This window comes from Tenrec ecaudatus, chromosome 2 (assembly GCF_050624435.1).
Source record: "Tenrec ecaudatus isolate mTenEca1 chromosome 2, mTenEca1.hap1, whole genome shotgun sequence".
NCBI lineage: Eukaryota > Metazoa > Chordata > Mammalia > Afrosoricida > Tenrecidae > Tenrec > Tenrec ecaudatus.
In genome coordinates, this window is record NC_134531.1 from 103,587,635 (window position 1) to 103,609,732 (window position 22,098).

The 22,098-nt window shown below is 42.0% G+C and overlaps 1 protein-coding gene and 1 pseudogene across 3 annotated transcripts in view; one reads left to right on the forward strand and one right to left on the reverse strand.

Annotated features, from left to right (window-relative positions):
* Window positions 1-12,718, forward strand: part of MACIR (macrophage immunometabolism regulator) — a 31,514-nt gene extending 18,796 nt beyond the window's left edge. For all 3 annotated transcript variants that reach the window (XM_075541357.1, XM_075541358.1, XM_075541359.1), the window contains one exon: window positions 10,285-12,718. In XM_075541357.1, coding sequence (XP_075397472.1) covers window positions 10,299-10,931 — 633 coding nt within the window. In that variant the 5' untranslated portion in view covers window positions 10,285-10,298 and the 3' untranslated portion in view covers window positions 10,932-12,718. The remainder of the gene's footprint in view (window positions 1-10,284) is intronic.
* On the reverse strand, window positions 7,785-9,068 carry LOC142440054 (DNA-directed RNA polymerase I subunit RPA43 pseudogene; annotated as a pseudogene).
* Window positions 12,719-22,098: the final 9,380 nt, after the last annotated feature.

The window sequence follows — 22,098 nt, forward strand, 5'->3', positions numbered from 1 at the left end:
TTTCAGACGGGACAGTACCTAAACCACTTCTGCCTACTTAAAAGTTACCCTGAGAAAATGGATTGTTACCTCTCTTAGGATCTTATACCAATGCTTACCTAGTCAGGAAATTCTCAGGAATTTAATAACAAAAAGTTTTGTGTCCTATCACACTGAAGAATGGGAGGAGTGCTACTTAGCATTCCACTCACTGAAACCGAAACATTTGCCAGTGGAGTCTCCTGGAGCACCATTCATGTTACTGTAGGGGCGTATGGACCTGAAGCTATCCTTGTAAACACAGCAGAGACAGATAGAAATACCTTAAAAAAACTCTGTTTTGAACTTAACACTATACATTGTTTGGAGGAAAAGTCCTGGTCTTTTATAAAAATTCTTTTATAAATAGAAAGTACAAACTATTTTCTGTTTTTAGAATTGCTCATCAGAAGTTAAGCAGATATCAGCTGTCTGTGACATTTAAAATGAACCTTTGTCGGTTTCATTTCAGAGATACTGTGGGATTGGATTTTTACAGAGAGAGTTGACTTGTTTTGCAGGAGTCCGTTAAATAGTTTTTGTTTTTTTTTTCTTTTTTTACATTTTATTAGGGACGCATACAATTCTTATCACAGTTCATACATATACATACATCAATTGTATAAAGCACATCCATACATTCCCTGCCCCAATCATTCTCAAGGCATTTGCTCTCCACTTAAGCCCCTTGCATCAGGTCCTCTTTTTTTTTCCCCTCCCTCCCCTATGCCCCCTCCCTCATGTGCCCTTGGTAATTTATACATCGTTATTTTGTCATATCTTGCCCTATCCGGAGTCTCCCTTCCCCCCTTCTCTGCTGTCCCTCTCCCAGGGAAGAGGTCACATGTGGATCCTTGTAATCAGTTCCCCCTTTCCAACCCACTCACCCTCCACTCTCCCAGCATCGTCCCTCACACCCTTGGTCCTGAAGGTATCATCCACCCTGGATTCCCTGTACCTCCAGCCCTCATATGTACCAGTGTACAGCCTCTGTCCTATCCAGCCCTGCAAGCTAGGATTCGGATCATGGTAGTTGGGGGGAGGAAGCATCCAGGATCTGGGGGAAAGCTGTGTTCTTCATCGGTACTACCTCGCACCCTAATTAACCCATCTCCTCTCCTAAACCCCTCTATGAGGGGATCTCCATTGGCCGACACTTGGGCCTTGGGTCTCCACTCTGCACTTCCCCCTTCATTTAATATGGTATATATATACATATATACATATACATGTATACATATACACACATATACACATACACACACACACTTATATCTTTTTTTTTTTTGCATGATCCCTTATACCTGGTCCCTTGGCACCTCGTGATCGCACTGGCCGGTGTGCTTCTTCCATGTGGGCTTTTTTGCTTCTGAGCTAGATGGCCGCTTGTTCACCTTCAAGCCTTTAAGACCCCAGACACTATCTCTTTTGATAGCCGGGCACCATCAGCTTTCTTCACCACATTTGCTTGTGCACCCATTTGTCTTCAGTGATCCTATCATGGAGGTGTGCAGTCAATGATATGATTTTTTGTTCTTTGATGCCTGGTAACTGATCCCTTTGGGACCACTCGATCACACAGGCTGGTGTGTTCTTCCATGTGGACTTTGTTGCTTCTGAGCTAGATGGCCGCTTGTTTATCTTCAAGCCTTTAAGACCCCAGTCACTATCTCTTTTGATAGCCGGGCACCATCAGCTTTCTTCACCACATTTACTTGTTCACCCACTTTGGCTCCAGCCGTTGTGTCGGGAGAGTGAGCATCATAGAGTTCCAATTTAATAAAAGAAGGTATTCATGCATTGAGGGAGTGTTTGAGTAGAGGCCCAAGGTCCTTCCGCCACCTTAATACTCGACCTATAAATATAGACACATAGATCTATTTCCCCATCCTCCTATATATATTTGCATGTACATGTCTTTGTCTAGACCTCCATGAATGCCCTTTGACTCCTAGTTCTTTCCTCCATCTCCCTTGACTTTCCTCCTGCCCTACTACCATGCTTCGTCGCCACCTGGGCTAGAGTATACCTCTTCTCTAAGCAACCTTACCCTTGATCATTTCCCACCAGGCCTGCCACTCCCCCTTCTCTACCATTTGGGGTCCCATGTTTTTCCCTTGTCCCTGGGTTTGTTAACACCACTTCCTTACCCCCACTACCCCCCCACCCCAAGTCCCCCTGGAACTGTTGGTCCCGTTGTTTTTCCTCCGGATAGTTCATCCAGCCTGTCCTATTCAGACAGACCTGTGGAGACACTAACATGCACGAAAACAAGACAGAGGAAAACAAAGCAACAGTATGCAACCAGACAACAAAACAACAAAAACAAACCACTGACAAAGAACAGAACAAAACAGTTCACAAGAGAAAAGCTTGTAGTTAGTTCAGGGATCATTTGCTGACCCTTAGGAGCGTTTTCCAGTCCAGTTTGTTGGGGCACCACGCCCTGGCCCCAAAGTCTACTTTCAGCATTCCCTGGGGACCTTGCCACTCCATTCCCTTGCTGTTCTGCTGCACTCCCCCAGTGATTAGCCTCGGTGTGGTGGGATCAGGTCAGGTGCAATTCCCACACTGTGTCTCCGGTGCAGTCTCCTGTATTGCCCTTAGTCACTGATTGGCATCATTTCCCATAGTGGGGCCAGCCATGTTCTCTCTGTGGACTGGCTGCTCTACTCAGGAACATCATCATCACGGCCTGGTGGGCCAGGCTGTGCACCACTCTCTCCTCCTGCCCCTTCATCTTCTCCCGTGTGCTCTGATCAGATATGTTCATCTCCCGGAGCTGCAGAGTCAATGTCGTCCTTTGGAACAAATTCTTTTCGGGGGAGGGGCAGGAATCCACTTAATTTATGGTGCTGGGGCCAGCCTCCCAGACCTCTCCACTGGTTCCCTACTCCACGCTGGGATCGTTAAATAGTTTTGTTGGAGGACATTAGACATGGTGTCTATACCTTTCTGGCTAGCTAATATTTACCCTGAGCAATGCGTTGTCCACCTGTCCAGAACTCCAGGCAGCTTGGTTCAAGTGCCTGAGCTCTTAACTCATACCTGTTTCTCCAGTTAGAAGAGGTACATAACCATCCTCTAGGCGAGTTCTGCTTCTGACCTGTCTGAGTCATTGTTATGGTGCTGTTGGCTCTGCAAACTTAACTGAAGATGTACTTATTAGGTGCCGTCAAATCCATTTTGACTCACAGTGACCCTCATGACCTGTACCATAGAATTTTCTTGGTTCTCATCATTATAGAAGCAGACACCAGGTGCTTTCCCTGCAGAGTGACTGGGTGAGTTCAAACCACCAGACTTTGGGCTAAGCACGTTAGCAGCTGAGTGCTTAACTGTTTGTGGCACCACCCACCTAAAGATAGATCATAAATACTCATTGGACAGTACTGATCTATTTGATGCGTCATCTAATTTTGTCATTCGTAACTTTCTCTACCAGTTTTGCTAACTCTTCTAATTTTCCAGGTAATCATTTTCTTACTGATGTATAATTTCTGCCAATACTTTTAGTGTAATTTTTTAACTGTGGCAAAATGTGCTCAACAAAACATTGTCCAGTTCACCAACCTCTACATCTGTAATTCAGGGACATTGATGATACTCTCTGTGTTGTGCAGCCTTTATTGCCAGCCTTTTCCAAATCTCTCCACCACCGTCAACATGAACTCCACGCCCCCTAAGCAACAACTCTTCCTCCTTCGCCCATGGTGACCATTGGTCAACTTGGGTTTATTGTTGTAAGTAGTTTTCTTTCACAAAACATATACTTCTATAGTTATATCGCTTTAAGAAGAGTCAGTTCTAGTGCTCCCTCCCTCTCCGGCATTCATTATTTGCTCCCCAATTCCCCTTAGATCTCCTCCTCCCATAAACCATTGCTTCAGTTGTCTCTGTGCCTCCACTCCGTCTTTGCTTCATAGACTGAAACCTAACAGAAACAAAAACAAAATGAAACAGAAGAAAATCATAAGAATACGAAAATAAAGAATAAAGAAGAAAAGACCACCAACAATATTAAAAAGCCAGTGAAGAAATTTCTGTTGTGAAATAAGTGAGAAATATTGAAGCCTAGAGCAAATACAGGTTGAGTCAAGTTGGTGAACTGTCCAAGTATCATTTCATGGTTCAATCCATAGTGATCAAGGTTACAATTATCTCCGATAGTAGAGCTATTTGAGTTCCTATCCTGTTATCAGAGGGGATCTGTCAGAGACTTAATCTGACTAGATACTCTACAGATGGATTTTGGCCTGCTATTGTCCCTCCATAACTGTCCCTCTATTAGGTGTTCACAATTTTAAGCTCTGATACTTTCCTTCATCACATTTGAATTTTGTCATTGTCATCTTTGGATCACATAGGCGCTTGTACATGTTCGATATGGACTTAGTTGAAGCCTCATTTAGATGGCTGCTTGTTTGAATATAAGCCTTCAAGACTCCAGAGACTATTCCAGTTGTTAGCAGTGCATTATCTGCTCTCCTCACCATGCTTTGCTGTAGCATCCTTATCTCCCTCCGGCAGTCTCTTCATGAAGGGGAGTATGGAGCAGGGCCATGTTATCAGAATTCACTGTTCTTGAATTGGTGCTAGATTAAAGTGGGAACCCAGAATCCATATGTTGGTCATGAGTAATGAACTCTGGTTTACTTTGGTAGTCATACAAAAAAACAAAACCAACAAGAACAATAACAGCAACAAAACTCAAAAAACAACGAAAACCAAACAACAAGATAGCATTTTAATAATTTTCCTGGGATATAACAAGATTGCATTGATAACATAAAGAATTTATCCAGTTTCTGCTTATTCTCAAATATTTCTCTTTGTTACCCTTTATCTTCCATTTACTAGAAAGTTTGATAATTCATAAATCCCAGCCAGATTGGCTTGGTGTAACCACAAACTTTTGGTGAACCTGATGTGGCTGCAAATTTCTGTTCATAGAAATGAGTTCTTGTGCGCATGTGGTGTGCACACTCATGCACCCTGGTGGCATAGGGGTTACACACTGGGCTTCTAACCGTAAAAGATACGCAGTTTCAAACCACCAGGTGCTCCACTGGAGGGAGAGGAAACTTTCTACTCCTGTAAAGAGTTACAGTTTCAGAAACCCACAGAATTCTGCCCTGCCCATGGTGGTGGGAGAGGGGACATAAATCAGAATTTACTCTGGTAGTGTGTATGATGAATGTGTGTGTATGTATGTATATTTATGTATATTAACTGAAATTTTTTGCATTCACATTTAGCAGGGTTTTTTTTACTCAGGCAAAATAATGAATTTCAGTTTAGACTCTGAACATTTTCCAGTTTCAGAATTGGTGGATTCTGAATGAATGAATTTTGAGAAGTTTTTAATATGACAAATGAGAATACAGTAGGTGCTTATGGAAATCCATAGATTTTCATGAAGTGTGCCAAATTTGAAGAGACTCAGTGTCTCACTTGACTCTCTTTGGCTTGGTAACTCCTTAAATGTGATGCCCTGTCTCTTTGTGTATCATTTCTTCTATATAACAGTTAACCAGTTGCTGTCAAACTGATTCCAGTGGGCATGTCAGCGTAAAAGGGTGCGCCGTAAGGTTTTCAATGGCTGATGTTTTGGAAGTAGGTAGTCAAGCCTTTCTTCTGGGACCATGGTAGACTTGGCAGCCCTCCCAAGTTTTGCTTAGAAGTTACTTAGTGCATTCACTTTTTGCACCATCCACAGACGCCATTTCCCCATGACCTTGGCTGTTTCCTCCTTCCCCATCTTGCGGAATGAAGTATCAGAAAAACAGTTCCTGCTTGTAGCTGAGTAAAGGTTATGTAGGGTAGAAGCATTAACTGTGTCCCCTCATCCTGGGCTACAGAAGTAGTCAGCGAGTATTGCTTTCCCTTTGGGTTGGGGTAAACATTTGTTGGCATAAGAATTTGGTGAGGCTTCCTATGGCCTTCTGAAGCTTAAGAAGCTTTTCGGCTTTCCATATACGTAAAAGAGCTCTAAATCACCCAGTATTCAGTCTGCCAGTAGAGAAACAAAGCATACAATCAAGTACAGACATTAATGTACACCCTTGTAAATATAATACACCTTTAAGAAGAATGATGCAGGGATGATGTCTGACCTCTAACTTCCTGAGAGGGCCAGAGAACTTCACATCTGCACCAGCACAAGGCCGATTCCTATGACGTTGAGGTCAGGCACGCCTGTACCATTCACCTTCCTTGCTAATGCTCACACCACCTGTCCTCCCCCCACCCTGACCCCACCCCATCACCCCTTTTTAGTGTGTGGGCAAGGTTTGATAATTCATTGCAATGCCCACACAGAACTCACAGACTACACTCAAAATCATGGGGGTTATTAAGAAACCTAACACATTACACATGCTCAGGATGAAATTATTCAGATAGGACAGCCACTTAGCCATGTCGGAAGTCTGGCCTCTCTCTGGTCTTCAGCCTCCCTGCTGTACAAGCCCTTGGAATCTGCCTTGCTGGAGTAATGTTACAGAGCTCTTTAAAGCTGTCAATAAATGCCCAAAGGGCACGCCACTCTGTCAGGAGACTCAGCCTGAAGGTACTCAATTCTAGCTGCTCTATCTCCATGAGTCAGCAAGCATAGCTAACTCATAATTAAGTGCCCGGAGGCACACAGTCCAGTCCTGAAGCCAGCCTCCTGGAACTGCTAGGAACTCAGCTTGCTTATTCTGTGGGACTGAGAAGTCCATCGTGTCTCTTGCTCTGACTCTAGGTTCTGCAGCTGCTCCTCGGTCACTGGTGTCAAGGCTATATCCTTGATCAAGGAAGTTCAGTGCACAGGTGATTCAGGGTCCGAAGGATGCACTCCATTCTTTGCTCTACTTTCTTGCTAGTAATGAGATCCTACCTTCCTACTTCTTAAATGGCCTGTTTTATACTTAGCAGGATGGCAGTCACAAGGAACTCTGTTAAAAATCATTCTCAGCTGAATCTTCCAAAGCTGTCAACTTCTTTCCCTACCATCTCCTTTGCAGCCCCACCAGGAAACAATCACTTGTAGTTACAAGGAATGTGATCAATATAAAGAGCCATGTTAAATAATTCACTGCACGACACACTCAGCACGTATCAACTGTCTTGTTATCTGACATTTCACGTTTACAAATATACAAAAAATCTGGTGGACTATTTTGTGCATCAGTGACATATGTCTAGCAGTAATGAGTCCTGAGGTGTGAGGTAAGCTGAACACATGATTAATGCAATGTGCCAGCTTGGCTGGGCCATGGTTCTTAGTAGTTTGGCGGTCAGGGTCCTCCATTGTAAGATGGGATGCCGTGCTGCATGTTTTTCTTCTCATAGTATTGCATTTCTGAAAGTGATCTGGGCTTTGGAACTTAATTGTGATGATAAATGCAGAGTGGTATGTCATAATGCTATTCCCTGTAGACAGTTAAAGGAATTTGATAATTTGAGCTTAAATTGAAATAAGAAATTAGAAAAATTTGCAGAGTATAGTATCGGGTCTGATAACATCTTGATCAGTGTCAATTGTTTTTTTTTTAAGAACAGCTTCATTTTTTATTCTTATATAACAAATTGGCACTTTAATATCCCTAAAATCCTTTAGGGATGGGTTTCATAATTTTAACGCATACGCACACCTCGAAATCAAATGTTTCCAAAAATTATGTGAAACACATATGCATTTCACATCATTCAAAACATTTATTCATCTACTGTGAGATGATCAAATTAAAAAGTGGACTGTGTTTAAAATGCAGTTAAGCAGATTACGTTTTCCGTTTCTTTTTAGGCGAGGGTTCCAAAGTGGGGGGAAGCGCTGCCTCCTCGCGGTGTTTTCGTTTCTTCTTTGTCTCCTTGTGGTCGCTTTGGTAGCCGCTGGAGTCACTGCCTGGGAAAACAGGGTCTGGGTCCTGATCTTCACAGTGCTTCCTCTTCTCCTGGGGCTCCTCCCCACCGAGGCCATTGGCACTGCCATCAGTCTGCAGCCCTCTTTCCCGCTGTACCAAGACAGCCACCAGCTCTGTCGCACCCTCGTCCACTCTGCACGTTTCTAGGTGCTGCTGCTTTTTCTTTGGAGGATTTCCAATAGTTTCTTCAGTGGTGGTTTCTGTTGCTTCTTCAGAAACGTGAGAACACTTGGCTTGCAAACTGGCCATGTGTAGTTTTCCTCGAATGCGAAAGACTCCAGCAGCATCAGAGTCTAAGCGAAACACTTCAAATTCAAGGTCATCTCCCACGTTTATCTCCAGGGTTTGCCACTGCTCAGGTGGCATCTGCTCCGGTTTAGGGATAGAGACATTGAAACAACCATGTACTAAGCAGCCGATGTGGCTGGAAGACACTTTATTAACTGTGCCCACAAGTTTTTGTCCTGGTTCAGGGCAGAAAATAACAAAATCTGCTTCAATGTTAAGATGAATGTGTCCTTGATCATCATAAATATCTCCCAGCTCACCCACTACTTTGATGTTGTCATATGCAATAGGGACACCTAAAAGACAGCATGCAAGCGGCTGGGCGGCTTGTCAGGTTTCCCACGGCGCGCGCCACTGACGCACGCACAACCGCCGTCCCTGCGTTGTGTCTCAATTGTTGTTGTTTTTTTATGGAAAGTGTAGCATACAAGTGAAGAGATAAGTCCTGTTCTTTCCCAGTAGCTTTCTATTTATTTTTATTTTAAGTTAATGGGAAGACTTCACAATATCCTTGAATTAGGAAATGAATGTTGTCTTTATGAAAGGTTCATAAGAGTTCCTTAATATGTTAAGTCTTTTCAGGATAGTTTTCATATAAGAAAATCTGTTATTACCCGATAGCATTTTGGTTAGCAATATGAGATAGATTAAACATCATCTACTTCCAGTCGAAAATTACTTTGTGAAGGGTGGTCTCTCTGAGCTTCCACAATGGCATACCGTGGCCACGGCCAGAAAGTGCACAAGGTGGCGGTGCTGCAGCCCATCAACCTCATATTCAGATCTTGCAGAACAGATCCCAGAGTCAGGTGTGGCTAATGAGCAAGTGAATATGCGGCTAGAGAGCTGTCTCATAGGCTTTGGTGAGTGTGAACCTTGCATTAGATGATGCAGAAAAGATTCATTCCAAAGCAAAGTCAAGAAAACAGCTAGGACGGATCATGCTGACAGGAGGTAGCATTACTCTGCCACAAAGTGTGTCCATCTAGAAACCTGATCGAGGGCAAGAGCTCCCCCAACCCCTCTTTTTAAGTGTTCATTGTTGTGACTATAGTCCTAAAACATGTGTTCATACTGCTTTCATTGCCCCTAACTGAATCACAACAAGTGGCCTCCCTGGGATTGCTTTTATATAAAAAAAAAATCACTTTGAAATAAAGTTTGTTTTTTTTCAGAAATGACATTGATACTACAACTCACTTAGAAAAGTATTTTCCAAAATTTGATTTATCTACAACTTAACTTGGCTGTTATTGTGTTCCTGCTCAGTGATGTTTTCAAGTTATGTGATGTGATAATTGTAATGAACAATACCAATCATTACTTTGAAATGTCCTTCTGCCTATTAGACTGTCCCAAGGTGGAATGTCTTAGTTATTGCAAAAGTTGTTTTTTTTAAAAATCAATGGTATGTTTTATGTAAATAGCTGGATAAAATTACATCAGATATTTTACATATATCTTTAATATTAAAAGATACATGATTTGTTGGATTCAGGATGAACTGTTATACCACTCAATTGTTTAGTGTCGGTGATTGGTTGTTGATATGGAAATGGGACATTTCCACTGGGAGAAACCACCTTAAGATTCCGCCCTACCTCAAAAACATTTTTTAAGTGTAAATTGAATTCCCTACCCTCCTCCCAGAAGTAGATCAGCTTTTATTATTTACCTTTAAACACAGTTACAAAGGTATATAAGTGTGAAGTGTGAAGAGCTTAAATTATGAAGAAAAACAATAATGACTTTAGTTTTCAAGTTGGAAATTCTTTGTGGAGTTTAATACTTCAATGAAACTAAGCATGTTATTTTAATTTACTTAGTGCTGAAGTCTGTATTGTAATTCATTTAATATTGCACCAAGGAATAAACTTTTCATAACTGATTAGAACCCTGCATTTGCAAACACATTGGAATTTTCTCTTTGTTTCACCATCTGAACTTTTAAGTAGTACTTCAGATCTTTGCTAACCTGCCTTTGAGTTGTCAAAGGTACAGCTTTGCCGAAGATTCTGGGCATTGCACTTTTCTAATCTGTGTATTTTTTTTGGTTTGTTTTTACTTTTAGGAGAGAGTAGATTGATGCCTAAAATGGAAGTAGATATTAATGGAGAGTCCAGAAATACACTGGCTACCCTGCCCTTACCTGTGGCTGAGGCGAACTCACCGGGAAAGGCAGAGGCTGAAAAACCCCGCTGCTCCAGCACACCGTGCTCACCGATGCGTCGGACTGTTTCAGGCTACCAGATCCTCCACATGGACTCCAACTATTTGGTTGGCTTCACAACTGGAGAGGAACTCCTGAAGTTAGCGCAGAAGCGCACGGGAGGTGACGAGAGTAAGGGAGAAGCCCTGCCTTCCTTGCGGTCCAAACAGCTCGATGCAGGACTAGCACGTTCCTCTCGCTTGTGTAAAACCAGAAGTAGGTACTACCAGCCATACGAAATTCCAGCGGTCAATGGCAGGAGGCGAAGGCGCATGCCCAGCTCAGGAGACAAGTGCACTAAATCTTTACCTTATGAACCTTATAAAGCCCTCCATGGGCCTCTGCCTCTTTGTCTTCTTAAAGGTAAGAGGGCTCACTCCAAATCCCTGGACTACCTCAATCTAGACAAAATGAACATCAAGGAGCCAGCTGACACAGAAGTGCTGCAGTACCAGCTTCAACACCTAACCCTTAGAGGGGACCGGGTGTTTGCTAGGAATAATACATGAATGACTTGGCAGAGAGTTTAAATCAATTTAGGTCAGCCTACACTTGGCTAGAAAATCCACTGCAGTGCTCTCTGTACATGACTCTTCACATTACAGATGGTTACATCAGCTAAGTGTTCCTGGAACGTAACAGTTGTTTGACTCAAATTTGAATACAGAAATGAAGTCACAGGTACTTGGGGGAAATCATTTTAGAGCACGAACTACAAAGAAAACAGAATGTTGACCATTAGTTTGTATAGCTTTTTAGCTGGCGCCAAGGCTCTGTGGCAGTGATATGTCTTTATGGTTCAGACACTCAGATTGGGAATGTTAACTGCTTGGTTGTTGCTGACTTGGTATGATTCATTAGAAATTTATATCTTAAGTACTCAAGTACTTCTTTAATCTCTGTATTTTACTATAAAATGTATGTAATGATTTGTTTTATGAAATTGAGAACTTGAACATTGCTGAATTGGACCACTTTTTATTTTTAAATATTGAGTTTAAATATTTTATAACTGGTTTTGCACTGAAAAATTAACATTTCAGATTGACAAGATAATAATCTTTCTTCACTGCCTCAATATTATTGAGCAATGAATTTTTTAATTTCCGCATGGAAAGTTAATCGATCTTCTCTATGTTTGTAAAATATTTCTTTATAAGCATTATTAAAGTGTGTCTTAATAAAATTAAATTTGGGATACAAAGTATTTATTTTACAATGATTGGGGGGACGGGGGAAGCTTTTCCAGAAAGTTTCCAACATGAAGTTTTCATAAGTTGGGAAAAGTTTCCTTAGTGCTTATTTTCTAATTTAAAATTCATCTGGAACTTTAATATGGAAAGGATTCTCTTAACTGGATTATAGGCATAATACTGTTTGCATCTGAATGTTCTGTAAATGAAAAGAATTTTAATAGATGAACTCATGATTTCTACTATCGAATGCTTAAAGTATGAAATGTTACCATTCAGCATGACATCAGGCCATTCCCATTTTTTTTCTGTGCAAGCACTCATTGAAATTCCAGTTTCTAGGATTAGTATATGAGCCTAAAGTGCTTCTACAGTTTTAATGGGTTAATCCTGGATTACTTAAACATTTATGTCAATTGCACTGGTTTAATTTGTTGCTAAAGGAACAATGCCCTGGCTTTAGTAACAAATACAGCTAACTATTCTTGAATATATTTTGAGGGGGAAAATGTATGTAACTTACATTTTGTAAAAGTTTCTATTTTTCTTTTTTGACTCTTGAAGGTGCAATTTATTATTGAATTGTTTCTGGCAGCATAAAATTGTTCATCTAAATTTTTTCTGCTGGGAGCTGGGAGTTTCTTAGGTATTAACAGTCTTGCTTATGAAATAAGAACACCTTTTAATTAAAGAGTGGGTCATTTCTTGGTGTAATTGTGACTTTTCTTTAGCCAGAATGAAGGACAAGCTCCATTTAGAGCAGAATAAGTATTAGAAAATCCTAGGAACTCTCTTAATCAACATTTATTATATTTTCATTGAGACAAATTGGCCCCTTGTTTTAGAGTTGATCAGATTTCTTGATGGGCTAGAAATTTTTGGCCGTTGTATATTTGAACGTAAATTGCACCTTTGTAACATAGTGTATTGACAAATGATCACTAAGATTAACTATATCTATACATTAGTTTGACAAGAAATAGAATCCTGTCAGATGCCAAAGAGTTGGGATTTTTATGTTTAAGGATTAAACACCATTATTTATTGATGATTTACCCTGTGGAATTGTATTATTTCTAACTGAAATAAAAGGGTGATGTAAACTCACTTTGTTGTGTAGTGCTTTAAATAGGAGCCATGGCCTAAATACTGCTCTTAAGATTTCCATTTTAGGACTGGTGGTGGTGGTGGTGGTGATTCTGTGCTGTTGATTTGACTAACCCAGCGCAACCCTAGTGGCTCAGACAGGTGCTAACTGAAGGTCAGCATTCAAACCCACTTAGCTGCTTCATGGAAGGAAAGATGTGATGATCTGTTGTTCCTGAAAAGATTACAACTTGGGAAGCCCTATGGGCCATTCTGCTCTATTTCAGGGTCACTGTGAGCCACAAGTTTTAAAATCTTCAGTTGTATGCTCATTGGCATTTTTAAGGCCAAGGATGTAATCATGGTCGTGAATATACCAAGTCTGTTAAACACAACTGTGTGCCCATGAGACTGCCTGTAAAAAGTAGAGTAGTTTTGTCATGTTTTATAGAAAGATGGGACTTCTGTGGCAATAAATGGGATTAGAAGTATAGGCACAGCCCATTTGTTATGACGTGCTTAGTAAAGACACATAATCTTAAATCGGGGTCCTGCAAGGACACGGATCAGCAGTATACATCCGTTTTCAAAATGTGCGTGCTGACCCCTTCGTTATTTCAGACTTGCTCGCTCTGTGTTCTGCGGATCCACGCTCCTACGGTAGGTGGTGTCCTATCAATGGAGGGAGAACCTGGGTCTTTGTCAGGTGAGAAAGAAATCCTACTTTCATCAGCCTTATAATGCAGTTTCAATTTTTTTTGTTTCCACTTATATTCAATTTAATATTCTTTAATAATAAACAGCCCACAAGATACCATTACAGGTAGAATATACTTGTTGATGTTCGTACTTTCCCTTTTATGCATTGCTCGTAGCTTTAAAGAAAGGAATTTTTTTCTTCTTCACAAAAATGCCTTGTATTAGCCTCTGCGGTAAGTTCTTTTCCGCTGACTCCCAGCTGGCTGTGATAAGCACCTGGCTCCCAGGCTTCAGCCAGCAGTCCATGAAGAGAATGACTGTGGTCTGAGTGGTTTGTTATCAGAGAAAATTAGCGAAATGTTGGACAGTTTGTTGATGGTATAAACGCTCTAGGATATTGGGGGTGGAGTGAGGACGTACATTAATGTGGAGAGGACAAGTATTAAGTAAAATTGTTTTTGAAACAATGTGACTTGATTAGGGGAGCAAATTGAAGAGAAAGATTATCTTGGAAAGATAATTATACAACTAGAAGTGGAGGCTGTTAGCACTTACAATACTGTGCTCCGCTTGGTGATGTGCCGCTTCAGGTAAGAATTATGAAAGACCTCTTTAATAGTTCACATTGGAAAAAAGTTAAGCCGTGTTTCTCCCTGCTCCCTCCTGCCCTGGCTGCATAGAACAATACTAGAAGCATGTCAGAAGGAGAATGGGTTTGATTTGCTATTTGGAGTTTGCTGAGGCTGTAGGACATCTTTGTATTCCAACCGGGAAGGATGTTGAATTCGCAGTGTTGTCATGGTGAAATGACCTTGGCCAAGGCTTTGTTAAATGATTTTTAAAGAATAGAAGAAAAGTCTGAAACCAGATTTCCCGACCTTTCTCACTCCTGATCTTGGGGCTGCGTTTGATGGTACAGGTCGATGGGAGAACACTGGATGAGAAAGGGGGACTTTTTAAACAGGATCACAGCAGCTCCTGAAATAGAAGAAAGGGATACACACTCAGTGGAAGCCTTCAGTGATTCTGGGACTGCTTCCAGAAAGAACTTTTGATATCACTGGATTTATGGAATAGTTGGCAGCCCTTTTCAAGTTCGTACTGAGATAGAGTTCTTGCTGCGTGTCTGTGGGAAGAGGAGGGAACTTAAGTAGGAACTTTATTCTTCATCAAACTTTCATATGAAAGTTAAACATGGAAATAAATATTTGGAGATGTTTTTAATCTCTGAACCCTAGCCAGTGGTTGAGTGAGAGAAAGAAACGTAGGTGAGCATTTCTTCAACTTTCTGAAAATCAGGTCTAGGTTAAGTAGTGAGAGACAGATGGCAAACCCCAAGTGTGTGTACTACCATGCTTCTCATCTTTGCATGAGGCAGACATCCGCAATCCATGGGAGCACAGGCTCTTAGCTTCCAGATGTGGCCTCTCTGTTTTCTTAACCGAGCACCTGAATGAATCCGCCTCACCCTCCTACGGGCCACAGTGCGAATTGAAAAGTGTCCTTAGCTTTAAGTAGGAGACCCTTCTGAGTACTAGTGAACAGAGAGCAAGAGAACCGCCCTCCCCGCCTTTCCTAACAAGGCATATAGCAAGCACCTGCAGGCAGGCACTATGGGGACAGGGGGTTTAAGATAGAAACTTCTTTTAGTTCTTTGTTCCAGAAGGACAATTGAAAGAAACAGGACTTGAGTCACATGAGGTTGCCAAAACTGCAGTTTCGATAAGGTGTGACTCCCAGAGCGCAGAATTCTTTGGTGGAGGGTTACAGAGATGGAAACACTACCCTTTGACATGTAGGCCTGCATGGAAGATGTGTCAAGAAACAATAGCTGCACATTTTGATTGTTTGTTTAACAACGGTCTCAGAGTTTTTAATGATGTTTTCTTTTACGTACCCTGGTATATTGTGTGTCAGGTCCTGTAATAAGTCATGGGACTATGAGTAACACACAACATCCTCCAGTTTAGAACAATTAGCTTTTCAAATAGAGTGGTTTGAATAACAGATTTCAGTGTGTGTTTGAGTATACAGAGGAGCAAGTTTTCAATTCTGTCTTTAAATCTGGGAAAGTCTGCAGGGAAGCTATGCTTGTGCATGAAGGATGAGGAGGAGTTTGCTAGGTAGGTAGGAGGGCGAGGACTTCCCTAGCAGAAGAAAATACATAGTGGTATAATGAAACCTAAAACTCAAAAAGACCTTGGATTTCATCCATTCTATTCAAACCAACCGGGACAGAAATATGCCACATACTTCCTACAAATTTCTAGGAAAACAAACCAAGCTGAACATGACTGAAATTTGACCCACATCTTCTGGTGAATTTAGCAATGAGTTTTCCAACCACAGTACTTAAACAGCCAGACAGAATTCTGCAATCCAGGTTTCTTTTAATCCAATTGCCTTTTTACTTGAAGGTGTCTTCCCTAGCCTCTTAAGGGCCTGCCATCTTTTGAGGGTCTTTGAAGGTTCAACGCTTACACAGATAACAGTTGCATCTGTGTCTGCAAGGTCAGTAAGTTAGGGGGTACCAGGTAACAAGCGTGGGGTTCTACATGTGAACACCACTAGACACTGACCCTGAAGAAAAAGGTAGAAGGTGCTCCCACTACAGAATCCTTATGAGAAGAGGGAGGAGGAGAGTCTGTCGACCCTGTCTCCACCCGTGTCTTTCCCTCTGCAGAGCAAATAGGCCCTGCTCTGGGACACATTCTTAACAAGTTTCAAGTTTCGAGGTGGGGGTTTGGGGAACACCTGGCTTGTGAGGCTCTGCGATGCTTGCTCCATTAGGAACATCTGATGGGCCAGCTTGTCAACAACTGTGACATCCACAATGATCTCTCTTGGACTTCTGTCAAGCACATGGAAGAACTCTGCTTGGTGGAAGGATGTTTGAGGATAGCTATTGTTTATCTGAGGTACTTTTTAAATCTCAGTAGCTCCTCTCTCCGTCCCCTTCTCTTTGCTTAAAGGAATGAGGTACAAATTAAAGATTGAAAAAGCTGAAAGCTTGACCCTTTATATAAGGTACCCTAATTTTGTCCATTTTGATTTGTGGTTTAAAGTCTCAGCCACTTTTGCTTTGTGGTTGTTAAGTACCATTGAGTCGGTTCTGAGCCATAGTGACCCTTTTCACAACAGTATGAAACACTGTCCATCCTGCACCATCCCCACAGTTACTCCTGTTTGAGCCATTGTTGCAGCCACCGGAACGATCCTTCTCGTTACGGACCTTTCTCTTTCTCTGACTCTCCACTGTACCAAGCATGATGTCCTTCAGGGACTGACTTCTCTTGACAAGCACTCATATGAGTACTCCGCATGAACGTAAGTTTTTAAATTAATTTTCATAAATGGATAAAATCACCCCTATTTCGTAGTACTTGTGAGACTCAGACATCATGTATGTCATATAAAATGTCACAGGGTAGTTGCCGACTAAAGGACAGAGGCCATTGGTAATAAGAACAGAACCTTTGAAACAGCAGGTTTTTGTTTCTTCACCAGTGTTTTATGAAGGACCCGGTTAGTAAAAGCACTACATTTAAAACATGTTTTGGATAAAATACTACAAGATGTCATTTTGTGAGTGAGAGGAAGTTTTGTGTGACTATACGTTGCCCCTCCAATTAATAATAGATTAAGTCCGTGTTTTCTGAAGTGGGCTGCTAACATACCTTCCCAAGGAGTGAAGATGACCCGTTGGCTTGTGGGGCTAGAATATGTATTTTTAAACTTTCAGGAAAATAATGGCAATGTTTGACTGCGTGCAGTAAGTGCATGTGATACAGGTAAGTTCATTGGTGATAGCAACCTAGTTGTTTTAGGTTTTTAACTCATGACAAAAAGAATTTGGACACCACTGATAGAATCTTGTGTATCTGTTGTGGTAGAACAGTCCTCATTGAATCCAGTTTCTCTTATTGACGTTTTATGTTATTAAATGTTTGAACATGATTTGAAATTCAGCAATATTAAAAACTAAGGCCAGTTTTCATCCTATGTACCTTTACTAGTAATTTCCAGGCCAGTGCAATAATATGTCTTGGCTTCACTATTTCTTAATTTAAGGACTCGGTGTTAATTTGGATGTAAAGATACCAGAAAAAAGGATAACGCGCTGGTCTCGGTAGATTGCTGAGGTTTGCTCCTGCTAACAGCCACTTCTGTGCGCTCATATTTCTCACGAGGGATTTCTGAGCTGCGCAGCGAATACCCCGTTTGCAGAATCTGTTATTTGTGCTTCAAGTGAGGTTGTGTTCTTAGTGGTGTTTAGCCGTATCTTTTAAGAGTGGTCCTGTAGAGCTTTCTACTTCTCGTCCTGCAGCTCTTTCAGGCAGCCAGATGTGGCAGCCTGCCTGCTGTTTCTTTTCAGAAAGGGTTTGCAGAGAGAGCTCCTTGTCTCAGTCTTTGATGCATGGCATCCATACATGCAGAATATGTCTCTTCAGAGGTTGATTTATCTTGCACCAGCACGTAGGCTGTTCTTATAGTCGCTTTACGATGGAAAGAAGTAACAAACGGGAAACCTAAGACATAAAAAAGTGTTCTAGAAAGTGTGTCCTCTGCCCCACTTTTCTCTTTTATCTACTGCTTCCTGTCTGCCCTGATCACTCACTCACTCACTGCCATCAAGTCCAGGCCTACTCGAAGTGACCCTCCAGGGCAGGGCAGAACCGCCCCTGAGACTGTAACTGCGAGGGGAGTAGAAAGCCCTGTTGTTCTAGCAGCTGGTGGGCCCAAACTGCTGGCTTTTTCAATTGCAGCCCGATGTCACACCAGCAGGACTCTGCTACCCCAGTTCTCAGGAGCGTGCTCTTCGCTTCCTTCTCTGCGCGGAGGCCAGAAGGGAGAAAGCCCTAGATGATTGTGGGACATATGTGGTCCCCAATTGTGAGAACCAGCCAGTGTTCATCAAACCACATGGATCACAGAAACACATATTGTTTATAGCTCTGATTGTAAGAATACATGCTATTTTTGCTTACTAGGAAAGAGAGCCCATTTCCATCATTTCCTTACTCTTATAAAGAAAAAAATGTTGAGGGTTCTTGGTTTTAGTGTATGCACCACGACCTTCATGCCTACATCTCTGCTAGACTTACTTTGCTGTCATCTCAATCACTGGTCTCATTTCTAGCATGTTTTTGTTTTTAGACTTGCCTTATTTTTGTCGAGGGTAAGTTAAGAACCCAGAGGGAAAATTTTCAATTATTTGTGCTGGAGTTTTTCTGAGCTGCTAACAATGCCCCTATTTGTTGTCTAGCTACTGTATAAACTGACTTTGACAAGGTCTGTTGGGAATTCAGCTTGTCTTTGCTCTTCATATAGAAATATATTAACCACCTTTTGATGTTTTTTTTTCCCTAAGACCTCCAGTGACTGGTGCAGCTTACTTTTTCATAGCTTCTGGGGAAAAAACAAAAAGACTTTTTATGCACAACTAAAGAATTCTTCATTCTGTGACTTTAAAAAAATCATTTTGTTGGGGGCTCGTCCGATTCTTATCACAATCCATACATCCATCTATTGTGCTAAGAACATTTGTACATTTGTTGCCATCATCATTCTCAAAACATTTGCCTTCTACTTGAGCCCTTAATATCGGCTGCTCATTTCCCCCTCCCTCCCCACTCCTCCCTACCTCATGAACTCTTCATAATTCATAAATAATTATTATTTTGTCATATACTGTCTGACATCTCCCCCCTCCATCTTCTCTGCTGTCCATCCCCCGGGGAGGAGGCTATACGTAGATTCTTGTAATCGGTTCCCCTTTTCTACCCCACATTCCCTCTACCCTCTAGGCATTGCCACTCTCACCACTGGTTGTGAAGGGGTCACCTGTCCTGGATTCCCTGTTTATAGTTGCTATCTGTACCAATGTACATCCTCTGGTCTAGCCAGGTTTGTGAGGTAGAATTGGAATCATGATAGTGGGGGGTGGGAGGAAGCATTGAAGAACTAGAGGAAAGTTATATGTTTCTTTGTTGCAACTCTGCACCCTGACTGGCTCCTCTCCTCCCCACAACCCTTCAGTAAGGGAGTGTCTGGTTGCCTACCGATGGGCTTTGAGTCTCCACTCTGTGCTCACCCACATTTACAATGATATGATTTTTTGTTCTTTGATGCTTGATACCTGATTCCTTGGACAGCTACTGGTCACACAGGCTGATGTGCTTCTTCCTTGTGGGCTTTGTTGCTTCTCAGTTAGATGGCCACTTGTTTATCTTCAAGCCTTTAAGACCCCAGATGCTATATCTTTTGATAGCCGGGCACCGTCAGCTTTCTTCACATTTGCTTATGTACACGTTTGTCTTCAGTGATCGTGTCAGGAAGGTGTGCATCTTGGAATGCCCATTTAATAGAACATGTTCTTGCATTGAGTAAATGCTTGCGTGGAGGCCCAATGTCCATCTGCTGCCTAATACTAAACCTATAAATATATGCACATAGATCTGTTTCCCCACACTCTTATATAAATATATTTACATATGTACATTCCAGTCTTTAGACATCTAAAAATACCCTTTGTCACCTAGTTCTTTCCTCTATTTCCTTTTACTTTCCTCTTGTCCCACTATCGTGCTCAGCCTTCATTTGGGTTTCAGTAATTTCTCTCGGTTACATTGCCCTTGCTGAATCCCTACCAGGACTCTCACAACCTCCTTGCCACTGATTTTGGATCACTTGTTGCTCCCCTGTCCCTGGATTGATCAGAACCACCTCCTTACCCCCATCTCCCCATCTCCCGTGTTTCCCCGGAACCATTGGTCCCGTTGTTTTCTCCTCCAGACTATTCATCCAGTCTATCTTATCTAGATAGATCTCTAGAGATAATAATATGCAACAAAAAATCAAGCCATAGCAAGATAGACGATGAGTAAGAACACAGCTATGACAACAAAAAAGGAAACCAATTACCCATAGAAGAATAAAGTAATTAAAAACATTTTTTAAAGAAAGGGAAACCTGTAAATAGATCAAGGTCTGATTTTAGATCTCTAGGCGTGTCCTTCAGTCAGGTCCAATGGGGTACCATGCTTTGGCCCCAGAGTCTATCCTTTGTACTCCCTCGGGGGCTCCCTGCTCTGCTTCCACGGTTGCTCTGCCGCACACTTTTAGTGGTTTGCCTCGGTGTCACAGGGTCAGTCTGGGCCAGTCCTAACACTGAGTCTCCAGTGTTGTCCCCCTTAGGGCCCTGGGCCATCAAGGGACGTCATGTCTCGTAGTGGGATCAGCCATATTGTCCACTCTGTCCATTGGCGGGGATATCGTCTTCCAGGCCTGATGGGCCAGGATGTGCTCCACTCTCTCTTCCTCCCCCTTCGTTTGTTCCCATTTGCTCTGATCAGACATGCCCCTCTCCCCCAGCTGCAGCTTCAGTGCCGTCCTCTCAAGTAAATTCTTCTGAGGGGAGGGGCAGTTGTCTACGTAGCTCAGGCCCCTCCACTGTGCCGGCACACTGCAGTCGTCTGGTACTGGCTTTGAATCTGGTCCCTTTTTCCCTGTGGAGACACAGACAGTCCCTTCCCCTTGAGTGGGTCAGTGCTCTTTCTGTGACAACTCTTGAAAGCTATTCTCCCGCTTGAGGCTTCATGATACGTCCACAAGATGGACAAATTGACCCCCCAAAATTGTTAGTTCTCATCTGTATTCACAACTCTCTACTTAATTTTCATAAAAGCAGCAAAAGGAAGGGAAAATTGGGGTGAAGGAGCACTTTTTCCTAGAATGATAGGAATTCTCATTAAACATTTTTTACCGTAAAGCTTTTCAAAGCAGTATTCCATTCATACAAATCTAGACATTCAATCAGTGTATTACAGCCCTCTGCTTTATGAACTTACTTCCAAAAATGTACTAATGAGTTTTTTTATGCGTGGACTACAGAATAACTCCACCTTCACGGCTTTGTATCCAGTGTACCTGGGAGGTCTTGTGGCCTCTTCTCAAGGGCTGGTGGTCTTAGGGGGCATGCCGGATACTTAACAGAGTTTTGTTTGCAAATCAGTTACTATCATAGTGTGTTCCCACCTGACTGTTGCCTAGATTAAAAGATGTGTTCAGACAGGATATATTCAGAATCTGTGTGTGCATAGACTGTTTTTGGCTTTAAACCAAATTGGGTGGTGGCGGTGTTTGGGTGCCATTGAGTCACCCCTGGTTCCTCGCGCCCCTGTGTACAAGAGAAAGAAGCCAAGCCATCTTCACCGTGGTTATGCCTGTGCCCGGTGAGTAGCATGTGGCCTTTAAAAATGACATATAATCGTCAGAAAGCCGAATGAACAGAATGAGCAAATGATACCCGAAGGCAAGCATCTCATAGGTGTATTTTCCTCTCAATCATTGCATGAATGAAGGCATGCTTCAATTGGTACTGTGACTTTGGTAGCTATTTTTGAGTGAAATATTTAATGCTCTTTTAAAAAATAAATGTAATTCAAAGGATTGTGGAGTTGGGTTGTCCCGACAAGTTTTATCATTGGGTAGACAACTCGATAACAGCCACGTGCTGTAATCGAAGGACTATTCAAAAGAGAAATGTTTTCATCACTGTTCCAAAGGGTCTTCACAAATAAGTGAATGCTTTTGCTTTATGTTTGAAGAAAAATGTGGGTAAAAGGTCTCAGCACACTCAAATGAGCCCACGAGTGGGCGTTGTGGGATAATTGCCCTAGTTTTGATCCGATTCTTA